The sequence below is a fragment of the Mercenaria mercenaria genome, chromosome 5 (assembly GCF_021730395.1).
Source record: "Mercenaria mercenaria strain notata chromosome 5, MADL_Memer_1, whole genome shotgun sequence".
Taxonomy (NCBI): Eukaryota; Metazoa; Mollusca; class Bivalvia; order Venerida; family Veneridae; genus Mercenaria; species Mercenaria mercenaria.
The window spans coordinates 75,880,668-75,903,887 of record NC_069365.1 but is presented as its reverse complement, the minus strand read 5'-3'; the positions used below and the strand labels follow the sequence as shown (position 1 = coordinate 75,903,887).

Below are 23,220 nucleotides of genomic sequence, written 5' to 3'. Positions count from 1 at the left end.
GAAAGTATTTAAACCTGAGCCAGATGACATAATTTCAATTTTCTTATCAGGATATGTTACAATTAAGGTAGGAAATTAACATATTTCAAGTTTTTTTAAAATAATTACAAACACAAATTTCTTGCATTTTCTTGCGGAATTTAACTAACCATTTTCTTGGAATTCAAACTCGAAAGCCGTTGGCAGTTTTACTCATGTTTTTCTGGTCCTTTTCAGTTTTCGAACAGCTGGATGACAATCTACGCGCAGTGCTTCTAACCTTCAAGTGTGTATAATATACGCAACAGTACTGGAACAAAATATTCAAATGTAACAGAGTATTTTAGGAAAAAGCTTTTAGTGTTGATATTCAGTAATTACAGATATTTAAAAAGGTATACCGCTCCTATTGGTCATTAATTCAACAATGCTATGTAGGAATCTTTATTTCGGAACTTTTTTTTCCAGAACAGGCATGGACTATTTTTGTTGACATTGGTGTTGGTTTGTACTGGGTAAGTTTGTCTAATTGACTTCGTATCGAACAAAGGATTTTTTGCAAAATATCAATTTATTGGAGCTGAATAAACTGCGAAAAACCATAAACATCTGATTCTAAAGTAAGGGTAAGATATGAAAAGGGAATATACATAACATTAAGTGGGGACCCCGTTATGCGACTATGGATTATGTTACAAAGAATTTAGCAAGTGTGAACTCTTTGTCACAAAAAATTAGTCAAAATGTGAAATCCTTCAAAAACAGGCTGTGAAATCTGTAAAAATAGACAAATTCAAATTTGTAACTAATCTGCCCTACAGAATTAGTCAAAACTTGAAATTTCCCTGATAGCCAAATAATGAAATCTGCCAAACAGCATAAGGTAAAATGTGAAAACGTCTGTTAAGATGGAAAAAAATTCTGTTGACAGCCTGTGAAATGTTTGTCAAAAATAAGAAATTTTTGAAATACATCTTATACAGATTGGATTGGGAAATAGCTGCCAAACACTAAGTCGAAATGCGAAAGCTCTGTTACACAGACCTAGGCAAAATGTGCAATCCGTGACTGTACGATAGCAGTCAGTTATAAAAGTAGCTGCTTGCGCAATGTGGCCAGCAGTTTCGTCTTAGGATTAAACAATTTTGCTGCCAAACATACACTCGTCTAGAACTGAAAGACGCCCTTATTTGGACATAGGATACTATTCCGCAAATGTGGATTAGTAGACCGAGTGTTGCAGGGGATATACCGGTCGACCTTAGCCCTTACCCTGCTATATTTCTATAAAGAACTTGTCCATCATTCAATCTGGACAGTATCATTAACTGTTAAAAGGGGTGCATACCAAAAAGATACTGACTGAAAGGCGAACAGTGCAGATCATGATCAGACTTCACAGATGTGCAGGCTGATCATGATCTACACTGGTTGCAAAGACAGAATCGGTCGTGTCCAGCATGATAAGGGTTAGAGTCGCTATATTGATAATAGGTTGAAATGCGAAATCCCTGTTTGACAAAATGTGAAATATCTAAAAGGTCATATTGTGAAATACCTGTAAGAATTAGACGTTTCTATGATAAAAAATTCGAAGGCTTTGTCAGGCAGAATTAGGCGGAATTATTCAAAATGCGAAGTCCTGTCTGGTATGAGAGGCAATACAAGTAAATGTGAAATCACTTGTCGAAATATATGGTCAAAATGTGAAATTTCTTACAGACAGTCACTGAAATCGCAATCAGACAAAACTATATAGTCAATATATGAAATCTATCAAAATCCAGTTAGACATTCTTTAAAATATTACATACAAAATATGACAAGAAGTTAAGCTGTTACAGATTTAATGAAAAATCTGAAAGTTCTATTAAAAATTTGAAATCCAAACAGACAGGTGAGATCTGTGTCGAAGTACGAGATGTCTCTCGACAGAATAGTCAAGTTAAGAGTAATATGAAAACTTGCATGTCAGAATATTAGGCAAAATGTGTTTCCCCGTTACAAAAAGTGGTAAATCTCTCGAATCCGTACAAAACAGACTATATTTACATGACAGAATATGTAAAATGAGAAAAATGAAAATCAGAAATACTGTGTAAATCATTTCCTAATAAACCTCAGAACAAAATGTAATCACTTTTTAGACAATAGTGTGAAATCTTCAAAATAATACAATTGTCATAATTAGACCAATCTAGTAAAGAGAAAATATCTATACCACTAAAGGGTTTAATTTTAGATACTTTCGATTAACATATATAATAGGAGTTATTGTTTTATTTTTACATTTTAGGGCAGTGCTTCAACTACTATATCACCAAGGTATGTATTTCTATTGTATCGTTTAAGGTATTTCTTTTAAAAAATTGAAAGTGAGGCTTGATCAGGCTTCAAGTCACATCTAAAGTAATCTGTCAATGTTAGAATTTATTAACAACAGGTTATTCAATAATTAATAGACAACTTTCTTGTTACATATGCAAATCAACTTCAGTTTAGTACACAAGAAATAATATTTGAAATTTTTTCCTGTCTGAATTTTCCATGGTATAAACGATGTATTTTTGTACCTTTTTTCGAAAGATTATCTAAGTATTTTCTGTGTATTTTTTTTGTTTTTTTTATGCTTAAAAAGCATCACTACGGGCCCGCACAGTAGACAGAATTTTCATAAGTTGACAGAGACATGGATGGCATCATGGAAAAAAAACGAGTTTGTAATGTATTCATTAATGTGATAAAGAAGGAAGTTACTAAACCTTTCAAATTCATCTTGCACTGTTGCAGTTTTTCTGTACGTCGCGTGTCTTTTAAAATAGTTTTATATGCCATAAGGCAAGACTAGTAGTGATAGTACCGGTATACAGTGTAAATGTTTGAAGAGCATCAGACCATTGGTAACAGAAGATTCCTTTCTCCTTACCTCTTCCTCAGCACCTTTGGGGAAAATCTGACCCTCGCATTTTACGATGGAAATTGCAAATATTCGCAAGGGGACCGAACTTTGTCTATTGAGCTGTGAGCTAAGAATTAAACGAAACTTTTAAATTTCAATTTTTGTTTAACAGATCGATTTATTACGGTATATAGTAACAGGTGTAACTAAATATTGTCTTAATCTGTTCAGACAATGGATGTATAACACTAGAAGAATACAAAAGCTTCTCAGCAGGAAGTGCAGAAATGGCCACTAGGCTATACAAATACTTTGACAAATTTAACACCAGCTGTGTTAATGCGACCAGTGTTTCCTGGGTGTTTGCTACCATGGACGCCAATAGTAAGTGTATTATTCAATACGGATGTCCTCTTAAATAAATGGGTTTAAATTGCCCAAAAGGTTTTTTTCTTCTTTCAAAACTTTAAATCTGGTGGTATAGACCTTTTTACTGATAGCTATTCCCTTCGCAACCGGAGTAAATTTTCGCGCATGCGCACTCTATGTAGGGCAAAAAGACATGACCGCACAATATAAACTGCGTTGAAATTATATCGCATTTCAATCTATGCGATTAATAATGAGTCTGTTTTATTATTAAAATTACCACCCGCAAGACGAAGGAAAATATTATGTAGATCTTTGCAAACCCACAACTGCCTTGCTCAAAATGAGATACGTTAACTAATGCGCATTATAATTGACGAACAGGCAATAAATTTTCAGCAATTTTGATCTTTCATCTCGACAAATTTAGGTCAAGAAAAAAATATTTTCCATAAATTGTGTTTGATTTCCTAACATATGATCTAAGATTAGATAGTAACTTTAAATCCACTGGAAAAGAATTTCATGAAACTCAGCATTACCTACAACGTAACTCTAGTAAAATTACTTTAATCATTTAACTCCTTATTTCCCCGCGTGTAATTCCGTTATGAACAAAACGGTTATCCCGTTACGAATAAATGGTCAAGCAAGCACATGTGCCTACCATCAATTACACATTATCGACACGCTTTTCTCAATGACATAATCTGACCTATTTTTAACCTGTAACCCGTCTTAATTTGCTATAAATAGAACTTATAGATTCCGTAATTCGATAAAATTAATGTAGAGGTGTGTCACGGTGGGGAAACCACGTGACTAACTTGGGTAACGTGCACGCAAAAGTGCTTAAAATAGGCCCGCTTCAGGTATGTTTTTTCACCTATAACTTTTTTGATCCGCAATTGTTTTAAACGAGATTACGTGCATAAATCCCCCGCAATAAAAAGCTCTTTCATCGGATATATGTAACTTGATGAAACTCTCTCCCGTTTTTACGCAATCCTTGCCCAACCGATTCGAAAGATGCAAAACTATTTTGGGGAACGAACAGTCTGTTCACAAGTTTTCGCACCCAGCACAATTTGCAGAGAATTTCCCCTGAAATTTAAGTTTAAAATAAAGCTTGTCATGGGCCAAAGTCCTGTACCAAATATTAACATGACTATCAGGAATATTAAAGATATCGTAAACAAAGGGTGCGGTAACGTACACGTTGCGGTTTTTTTAGGAGGTGACGTACACGTCATTTTTCCCAGAGGGTAACGTACACGTCAAAGATATTTTCATGCATGTAGACCATCTTGTCTTTAAATGACTGAATTGTTAACATTTTGACATTTTTAAAAAAAGATGCAAATGCTGGGAATAGGCTGTTTTTCTTTCGGTATGTTAGTATATACAGAAATGCTACAGTGAAAATGTGTAGCGTCGGTCCTCATTCTAGCTTGGAAATAATTACACGTTTTCAGCTCTTGTATTCTATACATAAATAGGTAAGATGATAAAATTTTGAAATTATTTTTCTCTAAAAACCATCTATGCGAAAATGACCATGTATCTTTGAGTGAAAAAGTTGACAGTTGCTTCGGGGGATGGAAGCCCAGTACTTGTTCTTTCAGTAACGATAGTTAGTTTAGTTGTCCGCACCATATGATTCTGACATTTTGAAAGAGACAAACAAAAAGAAGTATTAAATACGCATATAAGGTATAATTGTTGCACCGAGAGTAACAGCAGTAAAACTATTATCTATTTATAGCACGGAGAATGAATATATTTATGTCTTTTCGGAGAAAAAGTAATTTAAAGGCGCACGAGAAGAGACAGAGTGGAGCGTGAACCTACCACTGTTGTGGGAAAAACTTTTTTTGGACGACCCATTTTTTAAAAATAAAAACAAAAAAAAAAACTTGTTACTTTTCTTTTTGACATGTTTATATTTTGTATATCATTGATTTTATTGGATTCCCTACAAGTTTCTTATACATACAGAGAGGTAATTAAAAATGGAGTCAGTAAGAGTTATGATTCCTTATCACTGCACTATCTTTCAAATGACCTGTATTAATGTACAAAGTATCAAATCAACCCTTCATAGTTTTTGGCTTTGGGGTTCAGTCAAGCTTCTGCTTTTCCTTTCATGCATAAAGGGAGGAGATTCAAAAATGGGGTCAGCTAAAATAATGGTTCTTTGACATGCACTTTGCTTCAGGACCTCTATCAATGTACAAGTATCAAGACAATCCTTTATATTTGGGTTTTTACATTGGCCCCAGATAGTTTTTTCCATAGATAAAGGGGGGTTATACAAAAATAAGATCAGTTGAGTTTGGTTCTTTGACACTGTACTTCCTTTCATTGGACCTCTATTTATGTGCAAAGTTTCAAGTCAATCCTTTATATAATTCGACTTGGGCTTCAGACAAGCTTTCTATAAAAACGATAAGGGGAGGTAATTAAAAATGTTGACCATTACACTTTCGCTTCCTCTGTCAATGTGTAAAGTATCTTTAATTCTTCAAATAGTTTTTGACTTGGGCTCGGACAAGTCTTTTTATAAGGATAAGGGGAGATAATGAAAAATGGGACCACCCAGAGTTATGGTTCTTTGATACTGCACATCCTTTACTGTGTTCGATATTGTATGAAGTAACAAATTAGCACCTTTATTATTTCTTGAGTTATGCTCGGACAAGAAGCGTGACGGACGCCAGCCGGTCGCCAACGGACAGAAAGACGGAAGACGGAAAAGTGATCCCTATATGTCGCAGCTACTTTTTAGTAGGCGACACAAAATCTGCCTAAGTCAACTGTACGGTTAAAAAAAAATCAACTTTTTTCGACATTTTCTAATTTTTTTGCGATCCAATATAGCTTAGTTTAGTTAAATAGTTAATTGTAATCTCGTTAATGCTTATATAAGGTATTTGATTGTGAATGAACGCCTAAACATAACCGAGGTTGTTACTTTAAAGCTTGGATGTAAACTGAAAGCATTTATAGATCCATATTTTCAGAATATGTCAGCATTTATAATTTAATCAAACCAGGATGCTATGTCCTTAGATATGCAAACTTTAGGTCAATACTGATATGTTTTTTCAGTAAGGAGGTCTAAATGAAAAAACTAGCTGACCAACAAACTGTCACTAACCCACAGAAAGAAAAACATTACTCCGCACGATAATTTAAACGACAACGTGTTTATATTATTTGGTGATTGTTATGGTCCCATGCATGATAGAACTCAAACAGTTTGTCATGATTCAAATAAGGGCATGCTGTCATATTAAACAAAAAAGGTTTTCTGTATTGTAACGTTTTAATAAAGCAAAATCATGGTTATCAAGCATGCTATCTTTCCAGTTATCGTTCAGAATTTATACTAATTTCAGCCCTCTTTTTAACAATATAAAAATGTTTACAGTTCAACGGGTATCAAGAAAATTTGAACATATGGATTTGATTAAACCCTGCTGACAGACGGACATGGTTTATTCCCCGAAACCTAATTAACTTTTTATAGTTGGAGAAAAAAAAAGTTGACATTTAAAATGGCAACTGCTAACAATATCTACCTGTCAAAATAACATACACGATTAGACCATAAAATTCCAAATGCTATTCATTTTCACTGTAGCATTTCTGTATATACTAACCTACCGAAAGAAAAACAGCCTGTTCCCAGCATCTGCATCTTTTTTTTAACAATATCAAAATGTTTACAGTTCAGTCATTTAAAGACAAAGATGTTCTACATGCATGATAAATAGTTTTTGACGTGTACGTTACCCTCTGGGGAAAAATGACGTGTACGTTACCTCCTGAAAACCGCAACGTGTACGTTACCGCACCTTTTGTCTTACGATATCTTTAATATTCACGAATAGTCATGTTAAATATTTGGTACAGGACTTTGGACAATGACAAGCTTTATTTTAAACCTAATTCCAGCGAAAATTCTCTGCAGAATCTGTGCTAGGTGCGTAACTTGTGAACAGACGTGTTCGTTACCAAAATATTTTGCATCTTTCGAATCGGTTGGGCAAGAATTATGTAAAAACGGGAGGGAATTTCATCAAGTTACATATATCCGATGAAAGAGCTTTTTATTGCGGGGTTTATGCACGTTATCTCGTTTAAAACAATGGCGGATCAAAAAAGTTATAGTGAAAAAACATACCTGAAGCGGGCCTATTTTTAGCACTTTTGCGTGCACGTTATCCGATTTAGTCACGTGGTTTCCCCACCGTGTGTGTGTGTTGCCCTCATTGATTTGCGTGACTATATGTAATGTTTTCTTTAATTACTTGTATTTCTCTCATGTTTTTGTATATATACAAACTGAGAATTTGTTGAATAAACTTGAAACTTGAAACTTGAACCTAGATCAAACATAGTATTTACTAGATTTAATACCAATTAATATAACCTTGTTTTTTTGAGGTGTGAAGCAGATGAAGTGATAGCTCTAGTTCAGTTGTTGTATTTTTTTGTTTTTTCTCAAATATGGTTATTGGTGTATTCAAATATGTAGGTGTATGCATTTTTCTTCAGACAACGGGGCGGTGACAATGGCAGAGTTTCAACAGTACTTTATGACTGTAAGGAAAAACTTCCTTCTTTATGTTCAAATAATTCATTCTTCGGTAAAAAACGAGTTTCCTCTACTTCTGTTAAAAGCAAATTGCAAAACTTAACATTTGAATGTATTTGTTTGTGTATATATTTTTAAACCAAATCTATAAATTACAAAACTAATGCTTCAGTAGGGTCAAGTGTCTGAGACGGTGTGGGTATAATCGCCAAATTCACCATTCTATATGTGTTTTACAAATACCTAATATCAGTTTTCACTTTACGCCAGGCTCTGTATTTATATAAATATGCAAATTTCCCGTCCGACCGTGAACTAACTTCGATAATTTGTGACCAATTTCAACGGATTCTTATATAAGAAAGTCTGACTTAAATTTGCAAGCAGAATGAAACATCTTTATCATACTGATTACGAATATTTAAAACGCAACCTACTGCTGTACTAGGAATACTGCTTAAAGATATGTCAGCATTTTGTCTCCTAATTAGAAGTATTACTGAATATAGAACTACATTCATAATTAAATGCCATACAGAAACTGTTCATTGCTATAAAAATCTCAAGTTTTAGTGGCAGTTAATAATCTATGAGTGTATTAAGTCCGTACTATTTTGAATCTGATGCATAATACTATTAATACATAAAAGGTATTAATTTAATATTTACAAAAATGAAACTTTACATTTAATATACATATAATTATTTGTTCAATTTCACATCTCGTTTACATTTCAGCTGCTGCAGTCACTGTTCCATGTAACTACCATGCCAGTTGGATGAACAGCTAGCCTCAATTCCTCTCTAAAAATGAATAGAACTAAAAGGATCAACTATATGAAATTGAATAAATCAAATTATTGGAATTGTAATGACAATATATAAATTTGGTGTTATAAAAAGTAAATAGTCAATAACTGACACGGTTTTTTACAGTTGATTTTTTTACCGTTTTACTACCTTGAATCTAAATCAAAAGTGAAATTTAACCTTTAGCAGGCTATATATCTACAATGGTCCAACATTCAATTTGGGCAATACCATTTATTATTTGAAGGGGTGTTCACTAAAAATTTATTGACTGAATAGCGAACAGTGCAGACCATGATCAGACTGCACGAATGTGCAGGCTGATTTTGGTCTGCACTGGCCGGAAAGGCAAAATCACTTGCCTCCAGCAGGCTAAGAGTTAAAGATGTTCGCTACAGTGTGATCATTTGATTTCTAAAAAAATAAAAGGAAGCATCTATGTGACTGTACATATGCACATTTTAATGGAGTTCACTCACTCTGCCATTCTCAGCCCGATAAACATAGAAACATAAAGCTCCTAAAGACACGGAAACGTTGGCATATTTCTGCCACGAGATAGCTATCATGATACTTCAAAAATTATCTTGATAAAGCGGAGTTTTCTTAAAAGATTATCTCAATGTTTCCGAGAAATATTATTGCGACAATTTCCATTATTTTCTCAATACCTTTTGTGTAAGTGCCCACAACTGCCATTTATTGGCTAGATAAGCTTTCTCGATACTTTCAGAAATTATCTTGTTATTAATTTTCAAAGCCATATATCAAACAGTTTTAGACAAAATATGGAATAGTATGTAAAACTTACATAATTTCTATGTCAAAAAAGGGTCATAACTGAGCTGAAATCCTTATCCTAGATACGTAGTCTTGCCTACATATGTAGACTATGATGGTAAACTAGAAATGTGTCCATGGGACACAGAATAAAAAATGCACCCACTACATGACATTAAAATGGCAATTTTTTCCTAGGTCAGGGTCCTTAAATCCTACAATACTGAATGAATCCAGATGCAAAACCCCAGGTGCACAACAGCACATGCTGACCAACATTCCTATAAACTTTGGTGATTCTAGGTCAAGTACTTTTGGAGCTACATGCAACACAACATTAAAATGACCAATTTTTAACTAAGTCAGGGGCCATAACGCCTACATGATTTAATTAATCCGGACGCGAAACCCCATGGGCACAACTGCACATGCTGAACAACATTCCTGTAAATTTTGGTGCCTCTAGGTCAAATACTTTTGGAGCTACACGTGACACAACATTAAAACGACAAATTTTTAACTAAGTCAGGGACCATAACTCCTACAAGACTAAATGAATCCGGACGCGAATCCCCATCCACAGGTGCACAACTTCATATGTTGACCATCCTTCTTGTAAACGTTGGTGACTCTAGATCAAATACTTTTGAGAGCTACGCGCGACACAACATCAAAATGACCAATTTTTTACTAAGTCAAGGATCATAACTCCTACATGACTAGTTGAATCTGGACGTGAAACCCCAGGTGCACAACTACACATGCTGACCAACATTCCTGCAAAAGTTTTATTACTCTACATTAAATACTTTTGGAGCTAGGCGCGACACAACATTCTCGGAAGGACGGACGGACAAGGGCACATTTATATGACCCCCCCCCCCCCCATCAAAAAGTGGTCACAGTTTCAAAGTCATTTGGAAAACAGGTTAGACTGGTATGAAAAATTTAATTGAAGTCCAAAAATATAGTTGCAACAAATTATTTATTTGGGTTTTACGGTGCACAAACACAGTATAGGTTATATGGCGCCAAACAGGACTACAAATTTTGGTTTCACATCTCATTTACATCGAAATAAAACATGAGGTATTGAAGCAAAATTTGCATACCTGCTGGAATTACAGAGATACAGCAAAACCAAGTGTTAAGACCCTATTTATCGCCTCTTGTGAACATGTAAGGGTAAGGCTGTGGTTCCAATTCTTTTTATACACAGCTCGTCCCGGCTATAGGTTAGGTATGACGAGTCAATCTCTTGTTTTTTTGTTGTTGTTTTTTTGTTTGTTTTCGAAATCAGATAGCACAAAAATAGCTACTACTGAATGGAAGACTTGTATAGATTCTGTTTGTCTGTTCTACAAGAATCTTAAACCATGCTATTTATGTATATATAAGACATAGGTGGAGAATGGTTATACTAGGGGCGTTCAATATGTAATGTTACTCCGCATTTAGTTCCATAACCGCTTATTATTTTTAGATGCGATTTCCGGCACCTTATAGAGCAATTTATTGCCAACACAATGATATATAAATTTAAAAAATCGGTTGGTTCATAGTAAAAATATAATCATTTGAGTGAGGTGTACTCGGGTATACTAGACACTTTTATGTTCAAAATATTAAGATTGTAATATGAAATTCCTTGATTCTGTTTTTCAACAACTAGAACTATAGTTCATTTCTCCGATTAAACAGATAAAACAAATCATGATCTTCACAAAAACATATGAAAACTAAAATAAAAAAGCTTATAACAGTTTTAAATTGAGTTTGTATATTTTTACTCGAAAAATGATAAGGTGAGTACAATAAGCCTCTGCAATTTTGTCAAGCGCGATAGTCATCGTTTAAAAAGTTCTTGTATTTTAAGTTGATACTAGTATCTTAATTCTCAGTTGCAAAACTAGTTCTTACAACTTTGATTAATCGCTCTCAACGCCCATTCCAGATGGAATCAACCTCGCGTTTAGAATTCTAGTTGTGCTGTAAAATTACAAATGCAATAAATAATTTAAAACAAACGCAAACTCATCACAAATTGCTGTACTTCGTAGAAAAATGATAGAATTTTGTGATTTAACAAGTTATTCTATTTTTCTGATACTCTGGATGCCAAGGACAAACCTTAATTATAATTATGGTCCAGTATACCTGAGCACACCTCACTAAAATGATTATATTTTTACTATGAACATGCCGATTTTTATAATTTATATAGCATTTTGTTTCCAATAAATGGCTTTATAATGTGCCGAAAACCGCATCTAAAAATGATAAGCCGTTACAGAACTACATACGGAGTAACAGTACATATTGAACGCCCCTCGTATATCCATCTCATTGCTTTTCTTTGCACCATTCCTTATTTTTGGTAATACTGAGTTTAGTGAAGGATGACCAGATTGATGAAAACAAATCTACGTGAGGCTTGACAAAGAGGTTTGTTATGTTTCATTAACGTTTTGGTTTTAAGTTTGGACTTTACGTTTTATGAAGCATATTGTTCTGTTTACTGTTGTGCAGATTTTGATAATATGCGTGTTAAAAAAGAGGTCATTCGAAAAGTCTTTGCCAGGGTATTCTGCAATTATTACGATTTCAAGGATCTGGCCTTGCAATGTTATCATGCTGCAGAGGCTGCATTGTATATTTATTTCATGAAATGTAAAGAACCAGGCTGTGATTAAATTGCAATTGATGGCAATATAAGGTCTTTGTCAAAAGCATTCAATTTGCTAAAATCAAGGAGAAAAATCTAACTGCTGACCCTCAACAAAGTTCTTACTAGGGTCATCTATGAAGGCGGCTGTTCTTTAAAGAATGACATTATCGCTCTTCCGTAGAAGTCTGACATGCATGAAACTCGTGTTTTACTTGTGTGATACATGAATCATGCAATCCTTTATAACCCTGCAAAGATTTATTTAAACTTTCGCCCGTTTCCGAAACATTTAGTTTTGTATCAGTGCAGTCACAAACACTAAGCAAAATACATGTAGCTATGAATACATGTACATGTAGCTATGAAAGGTGAACAAAAATCTGCTATCAGAATTTACATTAAAGTATGTGTTCTTTCGAAATCTCTGCATGAAATTGCCTTCAAGAAGTAAATATTGTTGTTCTGTTTTGCTGGGTTTCATTTCACATCGGATCATTTTAGGAATAATGCAATTTTTCAGATTCCAATGAAACAGGAAGGTCCCAGCTGCCATTACTTTTTGTCGGATTTAACGTAGCTTCAACTAAGTTTTTTGTCATATGTCGACTTTCCAGGTCTGATTTTGAAGACAAACCCCAGGTGCCCCTTCGTGCGTTATTTCATCACGGACGCAGACCTTTCGTAAACCAAATGGATGGCTTCCTCACATGCAGAATTAAACGCCCTGGGCGAGGCTTGAACCAACACCGATGAAGAGCAAGTGATACAAAGTCAGCGACCCTCAGTACTCGACCACGGAGGCGACTGCGTGCCATTACAGACAGGTACCTAGGTAGAACCAGTAATCTTAGGTAAGCCAACTGGATTGCTACCTCGATCACATGAAATAAGTCTACGTCATTTGAATGGTTTCAACCCAAAGAGGTGAAGAGAAAGTGATTCGAAAGTAAACGTCTTTTAACCACCCAATCATGATTTTCTCTGAGATTTTTCGCCAATATGAACACCAAAAAGTGTACAATAATTTGATAATGCTAACAATGAATTTTAAAAGTGCTTCCTTGTATTCATTTAAATCTTAATTTAGATTATTTGACGCCAAACATTATGTGTACGACAACAACGGAGAAAAGAGTTAAAATGTGAATGTTCATTCTAAAATATCTTGATACTTCTGGAATTTTGTAATTACCTCCTTTCCTTATTAAACCCATAAGATAAATACCGATATTAATTCACTAAGGTTACCTCGACTTGTTTTATAAAATAAATGTAATGAATTCACTGCATGATAATTGAATAATCTTGATATGATGCCAAAAAGCAAAAACATATTTTTTTAATCTTTCTTTATTTTTGTCTTTATCGCTTTAGATATGTTTAAAATGGTAAATATATAAAACATAAAATATGTTTAATTTAGACATTTTTTATATATTTTTTTATGTCAAGTTAATATTTTGAAGAAATAACAAATTCAAATGGTACTCCATTTGTAATATTACAAGAGAGTTGTCCCGCTTTAAGCACATGTACCTCTATCTAAAAAGATACAAGAAAAGATACAAGATAGAATTTTATGTTTTGTTATGTTTTCTGGTCCTTTGGGATCATGGAGTCCATTCAACATATGTGTAATAGAGTTTCGCTTAAGCCGGTGCTAGGGGGCGTGAGAGGTGTAGCACAATTCTATTACCTCTCATGAACAGACTCAATCAAACCGAGTCTGCCATTATTCTTCTTGGTTGCATTCATTGCTTCCAAAGGATCTTTTTACAGATTTTATTCATTTGAACATTTTGAACTAACCTAGGCCTTTCTCTTGCGCCCTTTCTCCGTGTGATCGTATCTGCTTTTAATCTGCATTCTCCTATCGCATGCTAGATAAAAGTAGCGGCGTAACAATTTTGAGCCCCGACATGTGATGCTGATGTGAGCTAAAAGAGGTAACGGAGAGGTTGTGAGTATCTCAGATATTGCAATACGATTTAAGGTACATATATTTGTGTATCAAACTGCGGTCATTTTTGTGTTAGAAGTACGTTTTGTTATCACGAATTACATTTCAGGCAAAATTCATTGATGAACATGGAAAATTAGTTTCTTTGCGTACTACTCGAGAATTATGCTCGAGAGTGTATACAAATCTCTCGGGTACTTAAATTGGTGAATGAATATGTTAAAACATGGCTATGATATATATTTTTTCTTAAGTAACGAATGCGGTGCTACTTTAGCGGAAGAGCCACGTCCAACGACTATGCATTCTGGCGGTCCGTTATAATTTAGTCAAAACTGTCCGCTGAACTTTTTAACGTGACGTTGGGGACAACGTAAAGTCATACGTAAACAAGTACTAGTATCAGTTTTCTGTTGCTTACAGCCGTCAGGACATTATGTAGTTCATCGTGCGATTATCACGTAATGGTTCATGGCGGTCAAGTATTATCATCTAGGTATTGATTTACAATTTTGATATGACTTTATTTGCATAGATTGTTTTAATCCATTTGATACTATGATATTCACCGTAGGACACACCCCTTTAAAACTATATCGACATGGTTAATGAGCATAAATCATCAATTACAACTTTTCTCGCTCTATTTGTGTCTATTATTTGACAGCTTTGTCATTGTCATGTAGTTATTATAAAACATCTCTTCAAGTTTAAATGTTGATTTATATTATTTGTAGTGTTAACAGTTCACCCGTGTTTCTTTAAAGTTAAGTGCTCCTTCATATTCATTCCCAAGGGAAATGTCCTCTCCAGACTGAAAGATCTTCACTGCGGTTTCTTTTAGGTTAAATGTTATTTCATATTTATATTAGTGTCAGTGTCATTTTCAGTCTGAAAGTGAACTAACTACAACATAATTACACATCCTCTTCAAGACTGAATGTAATTTGATGTTTATTTCTTGTATAGATGTCAGCTTCAGACTGAATTACTGTGATCTAACTAAACTTGTGTCTCTTCAAGGTTGATTGTTACTTCATATTTCTTTCCGGTGTCATCTTCAGCCTCAGCTCTGAGTTCTGTTGCCCCGAAGTATACTTTCAGTTTCACACATCTGTCTAGGCTTTTGACCTTTGACTCTCCAAGGTAAACTCGCATTGTGCCCATTAAATGGCACCCTATTTCATCAATATATTTTGGGTTCTCTTTAATTTCTGACCTGTAGAATGGAAAATCTATTACAGTCTGGTATTTAGATTTAACATAAGCATCAATCTTTTTTGTCGGTTCATCGTATGACACTAGGTCCCCCTTTCCAATCAATTTTCTAAATATATCTCTACAGACATGTCCGTCGTCTGTTTCCTCACGTTTTGTAGGATCATGGATTTCTGTGTCAAAATCTTCATTCCAGTCCAAACCGTACGTGTGTCGGCTTATCCGTTTGTTGATAACAGACTGATCCCGACCGAAAATAATCGCTCCCTTCATGATTGACGTCACAGCTTCGGGTGGTATAATGACAGTCTTGTCCGGAAACTTCGCGCAAAATGCATCTTTCAGAAGCTGACAGCCAGAAAACCCACCAACACAAATTATAGTGTCAATGGACTCCGGGACCTTTGATAGTACACATTCAACTGTTTCTAAAATTCCGTCAATTGTTTCTGTGAAAAAGCTACGAAACAACCTAGTTTTAATTCTAATTTTATCTCCCCTGAATTCAACGTCATCCGAAATTGGCATTTGACGAACTGACTTTTCGTGAATTTTACGGAAGGATTTTGGAATCTGTATCGTTACTTTCGAGTCGTCGCTTGTATCTTTGAATGCACATTTCTTGTTTTCTTATTGGCGTTGCATTGTTAAATAGTCATCCATATTGTTTTCCTTAAATTTTGTAAATGCTGGCCCTCCGGAAATTTTGATTAAAAACTGCTCATACTTCAAATTTATGTTATCTCCACCCCAGGGGCCTCCGTAAGGCGGAATGATCTCCTCAAATTGACAGTGACCATTAACTCGATGGGCAGCGATGTCAAGAGTACCTCCTATAAGTAATAACAAAAAAAAAGCGTTTTATACTTTGGCGGGAAAACCGCTGTGTAAGTTATAATATTTAGGCATACCGACCTAGAGTCGCGTATTAAAAGCCATTGCAGAGTCCACGGTGGGCTTCTGATAGACATGAAAAGCTACAAGATTACTTTCGATTCAAGCAATGATAAATATAAAGTTATTTCAGGCTTTACTGATAACGTTTAAACATATAAATCACGCTTTGCATATTATTCATCTGTTACAGATTTCATTAATATGAATTCTTTTCATTTTAGATTGTCAGAAAACTTGACAAGATAAAGGAGAAGTAAATGGATCCATACTTAGGTCAATACGTGAAATGTATATTACCGCCTAAATCAATGATAACATGGCATGATCCTGGTTTCATCGCCCTTTCTCCTTGAGTCATCATATCAAGAGCAGGTAACTCTTTTGTGTGAACATAGACAGCCGCACACTCTGGTTCAAGTGCTATACGTAGTCTTTCTGTTGGTATGTGTGCCTTTCAGTTTAAAGGAAGAAAGAAAATTGTTAGTCAGTTCTTCATGCAATAAGTACAGTTGCAAACATGGTTTAAATACCACTCTAAAACTGATGACAATCGCGCGCTTGCATAGAAGCTGGACAAGCAAGAAACTCGTGTTTTACCTGGACGATACATGAATGAATCTTTTATAATCCTGCAAACTTCTATTGAAAACTATCATACCGTTTCAGAGATATTTTGTATTATGTTTTGTATTAGGTGTAGTCAAATACATCAGGCAAAATACATTTAATACATGTAGCCATGGAAAAAGAACAAAAATCTGAAATTACAAATACCTGCAAGGCAGATGCTCAGTGAAATGCATAATTTCATATGGAAAGTCTGCAATATGAATGAAAACTATTTATATGTGGGTATGTAAATTTAAACGTGGTCGGGTACTCAAAGACAGGGCTCGTCCTGGCAGGCCAAAAACAACAGTGATGTCAAAGAACATTGCTGCTGTAAGACAGCACCTAATACAAAACATAATACAAACATGATTGATGAAGACGCCAGGTGCACGGTGTCCGAGATAGCGTCTTTCTTTGGCATGTCAGCGTTGAGAACTTATGAGATTATCACCAAGCACTTGGGTTTAAGAAAGGTTTGTGCCCGATGTGTGCCTCACATGTTAACTAACCGAGGAGCAGGCCAATAGGGTCAAATGCGTTAAACAAGCGTTGAAAAAGTTCTAAAATTCAGACGATCGCACAATGTCACAGCTCCTAACTAGAGACGAACCCTGGATATACTTTTATGAGCCACTGTGTAGAGTTGACAACAGATAGTGGCTGCGAAAATGTGACTTTAGTCCAGTAATTACTAAAAGAACTAAAGTTTCAAAAGTGTCACTGTTGAACAAATTCATACATCGTCAGGAAAGTCAGTCATTAGATAGTTTTAGAGTGACCGACCAAGGTACTAAAAGCTGTAAAACGGAAGTAAAAGAAAAATGCGTTTAAAAACTGGTATTCATGGTAATTGATCCACGAAAACGCTGCGGCTCACAAAAGTGCCATCATACAAAAGTTTCTGAGAGACAAACAAAGTGGTACAATTAAATCATACCGCTTATTTACCAGATCTAAGTCCATGAGACTTTTTCTCCTTCCAAGGCTGAAAAAGATGCTTAGTGAGCGTAAATATTTATCGAATAAAGCAAATGGGAGCGGTATTTTTCAGTGAAGACCATATCAAGAGCAAATTACCTTGCAGCGTTCACCTCTTGGATTTCTCGACTGCGCAATTGCGTGGAAGTCCCAGGCGTATACTTTGAAAAGATTAACTAAATTTGAAATCTGTGCACAGACTGTTAATCATATTCCAGCACGATTGCCATATTTTCAAAAATGGCTCTCGTAGTATCAAAGTTATCGTCATAGTGAAAACAATGTACAGAATATAAAATAAAATAAATATAAGATATACGTTTTTTGCTGCCTTTCGCATGAACGATTTGGCTTCTTCGCTCCATATTGCTGGCGTCGTTAAAACATAATGTATATCATCTTCCCTGACACCTGGAAACTTTTCTCCAATTGTTTCAATAATTTTCCTCTTCATATAGTCTAAGGAAAAAGAAAACACTGCCAATGCATTGAAGTCGCGACCCTCTGTGTCCTTTATTGTGCTTTGTGTTGATAAGCCACAAGAGTTCTGAAAACGGAAATGTAAAACGATATGAAGCTAATTGATATGCCGAGGTAATTCTAATTCCAACAAAACTTATAGGTTTAATTGCCTACAGTCATTTTATCCATTTGGAAGTATTTATAAGGTGCAGAAATACTAAACATTACAAGGTTGAGTTATAAATCAAACATAGATATAGCTTCGCGACTAAAGACCTGACCTTGGCATGGTTGCGTTTGACTTCACATCGACACAGTCATAGGTCATATGGCAATTTTTCCAACTTCTGACATTGGAAGAAGACTTCAGATGTTCCTGCGTGCATAATTTAATCACAGGTTGGTCCCTTGGTAGAACCACCGATATCTCGTAAGCCAGCTAGATGGTTTCCTTACATTAAGAGTTCAACGCCCCAAGCGAGGGTCGAACCCACATCAGTGAGGGGCAAGTGATTCAAAGTCAACGACCATATCCACTTGGCCACGAAGACTCCTTTAAAAGTGTGACAGAACGGAGGATTTTCAGTATCACAACAATAAAACTTTGTAGTGTTTTTCTTACATATTGAAAACGAATCAAATTCTTAATAGAGAAAAAGCAAGTTTCTCTGTCCAGAAACAAACAAATTTAACAAGCAGTGTTTCACGTGTTTACTTTCTTAACTGAATCATGAATTTTTGAACAGTTTATATGTGTCAGTAGAGAAAAACACTTAAGGCATAAATGTGGAAATATCCAAACGACTTTGTGCAACATGACATCTTTGTTTGTGTTAAACGTCATACCAACACAATTAATAAATCATATGGTGACTTTTTAGCTTTTCATCTATATATATATATATATATATATATATATATCCTCGATTGGCGGCAAGGCAGCTGGTTAGAACCACAGAGCGTCAATATAATTATATTAAACACTCCTGATGGTTGCTGAAGTGAAAGAATTCTACACTCCAAACAGTGTTTCCAACACAAAGCGGCGAATGACAAGTGATTCCAAGTAGGTAATATTTAGTTGGCTACAGAAGCCCTAGTGATAAAGCGACGAATGACAAGTGATTCCAAGTAAGTAATATTTAGTTGGCTACAGAAGCCCTAGTGATAAGTATCTGAATTCTTTGTTGTTTGCCTATTATGTTCCTAAGGGTGGTTTACGATTTTCTCCTTTAAAGTTCGGCACCCAATTGACATAGCAGATTCTAGTCAAATAGCACTAACCCTGTCACTTGGTTTATAAAGCTTCATTTTAAAGCGGCGAAAGAAGCGCCAGTCTTTGTGCTCGTTATCTTCGGCCAGTTCCGCATACTTGTTCTCAGCTTCGTAACCAAAGGAATGAAAAGACATGTCTGGTTTCAACAACAGGCAGGTTGGTGTTTTGTGTGTTCTGTAAGAAAGCAATTAACTTTTTTTTTCTCAAAACAGCAAACTTTCTCTTGATAGTCTGTTTAGTAAACAAAATAAGTATCTGCAAAATACACAGACATTAAGCATACAAAGTAAGCATTGTTGTACTATCTATCATGTTACTAACGAAAAATATCACAACGGTATAGCAGTGTACGATTACGTTTCAGTTATAATCGCAATATGTCATTTGATAGCAACCTTGTTCGTGAGTACATACCGAACAAATGTAATTGAAATATATAATTTAAATAACTTTGAAAAGAAAACAGGTGATATTTTTCAAATATTCTCATTCTAGAAAGTTAAGTACGACCGGAAACAAAATTCGGTTAATAAAGTCTCTTACTTCGGCTGGTCTCCAGGTTCCCACAAATAACCAAAAATGTTTACTGTTTTATCTTTTTCATAATCACTGAGAAAAGACAGAGCGAAACCTGAGAACGTTGTTCCAAAGTCAATTGCAGCTACCAACAATTTTTTCTTCCAAGTTATATCCATCTATGAAAAGATAAAAAGTGCTTCTAAAAATTTAAATAGCATATTTCGTAATATAACAAGAGGGCCAAGATGGCCTTATATCGCTCACTTGAGTGATATTTGTGTCAGTGGAAGTATATCATATGACATACATGTACATATAAACAAACGGACTGGGAATTCAAACAGCATGGCTCAACTTCTATACAGATCATGTACAGGTTACATGCAATCTACTAAGCCGATTTTGCTAAAATGTGACCTATAGTGAGTATAGTGTTATCAAGGTTTTACAATAATCATCGTGGGCTAAAAATAAAGGGAGATAACCTGACATAAATCAGTCCAGAGGTTTCTAACTTGATCATCTGAGTATCCTGATGACACTGATGAAATTTCAAATCAAGTCTTGTCAGAAGTTACTGAGAAATATCCATTCAAATTAAAGTAAAGGGAGGTTATTTGTCAAAATTTCACTCCAGTGTTGTCTACCCTGATTGTCTGGGTCCACTTGATCACATAAATGAAATTTGGAACCAATCATGCAGGTAGTTACCAATGTATGTTCATTTTAATTAAAGACAAAGGGAGGTAATTTGAAATAAAATCAGTCGAGAGTTATCTACCCTGATAATCTGAGACCACCTGAAGACATATACTTGAACTTTCAAATCAATCACATACACATGATTAGGACTGGTGAAGAAAGAAAAATGAAAAACAATGTGAAATATAACAATTTTTGTAAATCAAGGGCACATAACTCTGGTCCTATTAAACTGGTTTAGCTCTTGGAACTTATTCAAGATCTTTTAATCATACACATTCTGTGTAAATATTATTTGGATTTGTGACAAATGAAGTTGCTTGAGTGTAAACAAGGGAAAACATGGCAATATCTGTAAAATCAAGGGCGAGTAACTCTAGTCCTAATGGTCAGATTTCACTAATAATCGAACTCATCTGAGATCTTATGCTCATACACTTTCTTTATAAATATGATTTGGATTGTTAAAGGAATGAAGGTGTTATAGTGTAAAGAAGGTAAAATAGGGAATTTTGCAAAATCAAGTGCCCATAACTCTGGTCCTACTTGTCTGATTTTGTTCAAAATTGAACTCATCCAAGATCTTATGGCAATACATTTACTTTGTAAATATGTTTTGGATTGGTTTTTGTTTGTTTGTTTTGGGTTTAACGCCGTTTTTCAAAAGTATGTCAGTCATGTAACGGCGGGCAGTTAACCTAACCATTCTGTACCAGTACAAACCTGTTCTCCGCAAGTACCTGCCAACTTCCCCACATGAATCAGAGGTGGAGGACTAATGATTTCAGACACAATGTCGTTTATCAAATAGTCACGGAGAACATACGCCCCGCCCGAGGATCGAACTCGCGACCCCGCGATCCGTAGACCGACGCTCTACCTACTGAGCTAAGCGGGCGGGTCTGTTTTGGATTGGTGAAGAAATGAAGGCGCTAGAGTGTAAACAACGTAAAATATAGTAATTTTTGTAAATCAAGGGCATATAACTTTGGTCCTACTAGCTCGATTTTGCTCATAATCAAACTCATTCAAGATCTTGAGGTCATACACATTCTTTGTAAATATGATTAGGCTTGGTGAAGAAATGAAGATGCTAGAGCGTAAACAAGGTGAAATATAGCAAATTTTGTCAATCAAGGGCCTGCCAGCCCGATTTCGCCAATAATCTAACTCTTCCAAGATCATAAAGTTATACACATCCGTTATAAATATGATTAGGATTAGTAAAGAAATGAAGATGCTAGAATGTAAACAAAGTGAAATATAGCAAATTTTGTCAATCAAGGGCACATAACTCTGCATATACTGATCCGATCTAGCCCACAATCGAAGTCATTCGAGGTCTTGTGACCAAAAACATCGTGACCAAGTTTGATTAAGATTGCTTCAAAATTGTGGATGCTAGAGTGTAAACAGACTAAATGTGAACGGACGGACGGACGAACGACGGGCATTCATCGATCCTAATAGCTCACCATGAGTCTTTGGCTCAGGTGAGCTAAAAATCTAAGAACTTTTGGATAACTGGCCTTTTAAGGTTTTAGCCAAAGTGTGCCTGCAATCATGTGTGCATGTGTGTGTGGATGTGGATGTCAACGCCCTCACGGATTATTTCATGTCTGACTCAGTGACAAGGTCTTTTTTCTGTATATTTTCTTTTCCATACATAGTATGAAATACTATCTCAAAACAATTTATCGTTATGCACATTGAACTTATAACCTACTTTTCATACAACCAATATTTTGTTATTATTTGAAAGAAGTTAAAAACGAAAGTAGAATATAAATAATCATATCAAAGGCATATGAAACAAATTGAATAGACTAATCATTTCAGTTTTGTTTTTATGTTTTTATACAAATTAGTGTTGAAAATTTTACCTTTTAGAGAAACGGCGATAGTCTGTTACACTGATCTTATCGAATACAGTTAATGTGTAGTATTTACGCGTGGAAGAGTCTAAAACGGCGATAAACATTCAACATTAAATGGCCAGATCCGTTCTATAACACACAAACTAGTAAATCGATTTATTACAAGAAGCGTTCTGTGCTGATTTAATTTTTTAACACACATGTCGACAGAACATAATAAAATATTTAATGTAACTTTATATATTACCTCGTAATATATTTTCAAATCTAATCCTACGCTTAATATACGATATACAACGATCTGTAAACAGGTACGTGTAACGGGTACCTGTAACAGATAACTGTACCGGAAGAATATTAAATGTAAGTAAACAGGTCATATTTTCCTAAGATTAGAACCATTGAGGTTATCACAAGTTGATTAAATCTGAATGTACGAGGGGTGATCGTATTACATTTAAAATCCTTTTCAAAGGTTCGTAATATTGTCATGAACCTAAATTTTTCAGGTTTTTTTTTAAGTAAAAGACTGATGGGTCCAACTTTGCCATTGTTTACTTGTATACAACAAAAATTCTGTCTCTAATTTTCTTAAATAATCGCAGAGTATG

At 35.0% G+C, this 23,220-nt stretch overlaps 2 protein-coding genes and 1 long non-coding RNA gene across 3 annotated transcripts; 1 reads left to right on the top strand and 2 right to left on the bottom strand.

The window, feature by feature from the left end:
* The first annotated feature begins 3,115 nt into the window (after positions 1–3,115).
* On the top strand, positions 3,116–8,771 carry LOC128557506 (uncharacterized). The gene is made up of 3 exons (XR_008371196.1): positions 3,116–3,262; positions 7,811–7,857; positions 8,589–8,771. It is a non-coding gene; the product is annotated as an uncharacterized LOC128557506 (long non-coding RNA).
* A 6,299-nt stretch (positions 8,772–15,070) lies between these two features.
* On the bottom strand, positions 15,071–15,814 carry LOC128557373 (heat shock 70 kDa protein 12A-like). The gene has a single exon (XM_053544693.1). It carries the CDS (start codon positions 15,812–15,814, stop codon positions 15,071–15,073), a length of 744 nt encoding a protein of 247 aa, XP_053400668.1.
* A 19-nt stretch (positions 15,815–15,833) lies between these two features.
* On the bottom strand, positions 15,834–22,942 carry LOC123558547 (heat shock 70 kDa protein 12B-like). The gene is made up of 6 exons (XM_053544015.1): positions 22,857–22,942; positions 20,055–20,206; positions 19,520–19,685; positions 18,093–18,320; positions 16,481–16,634; positions 15,834–16,119 (listed from the first exon to the last, which is right to left on the bottom strand). Exons 2-6 carry the CDS (start codon positions 20,204–20,206, stop codon positions 15,917–15,919), a joined length of 903 nt encoding a protein of 300 aa, XP_053399990.1. The 5' UTR covers positions 22,857–22,942; the 3' UTR covers positions 15,834–15,916.
* Positions 22,943–23,220: the final 278 nt, after the last annotated feature.

Coding starts and splice junctions, on each gene's coding strand:
- LOC128557373 (XM_053544693.1), bottom strand. CDS start 15,814: ATGCCAATTTCGGATGACGTTGAATTCAGGGGAGATAAAATTAGAATT.
- LOC123558547 (XM_053544015.1), bottom strand. CDS start 20,206: ATGGATATAACTTGGAAGAAAAAATTGTTGGTAGCTGCAATTGACTTT. Junction 19,686..20,054: donor GAACCTGGAGACCAGCCGAA/GTAAGAGACTTT, acceptor GCTTTCTTACAG/AACACACAAAACACCAACCT. Junction 18,321..19,519: donor TTTATAAACCAAGTGACAGG/GTTAGTGCTATT, acceptor TTCCGTTTTCAG/AACTCTTGTGGCTTATCAAC.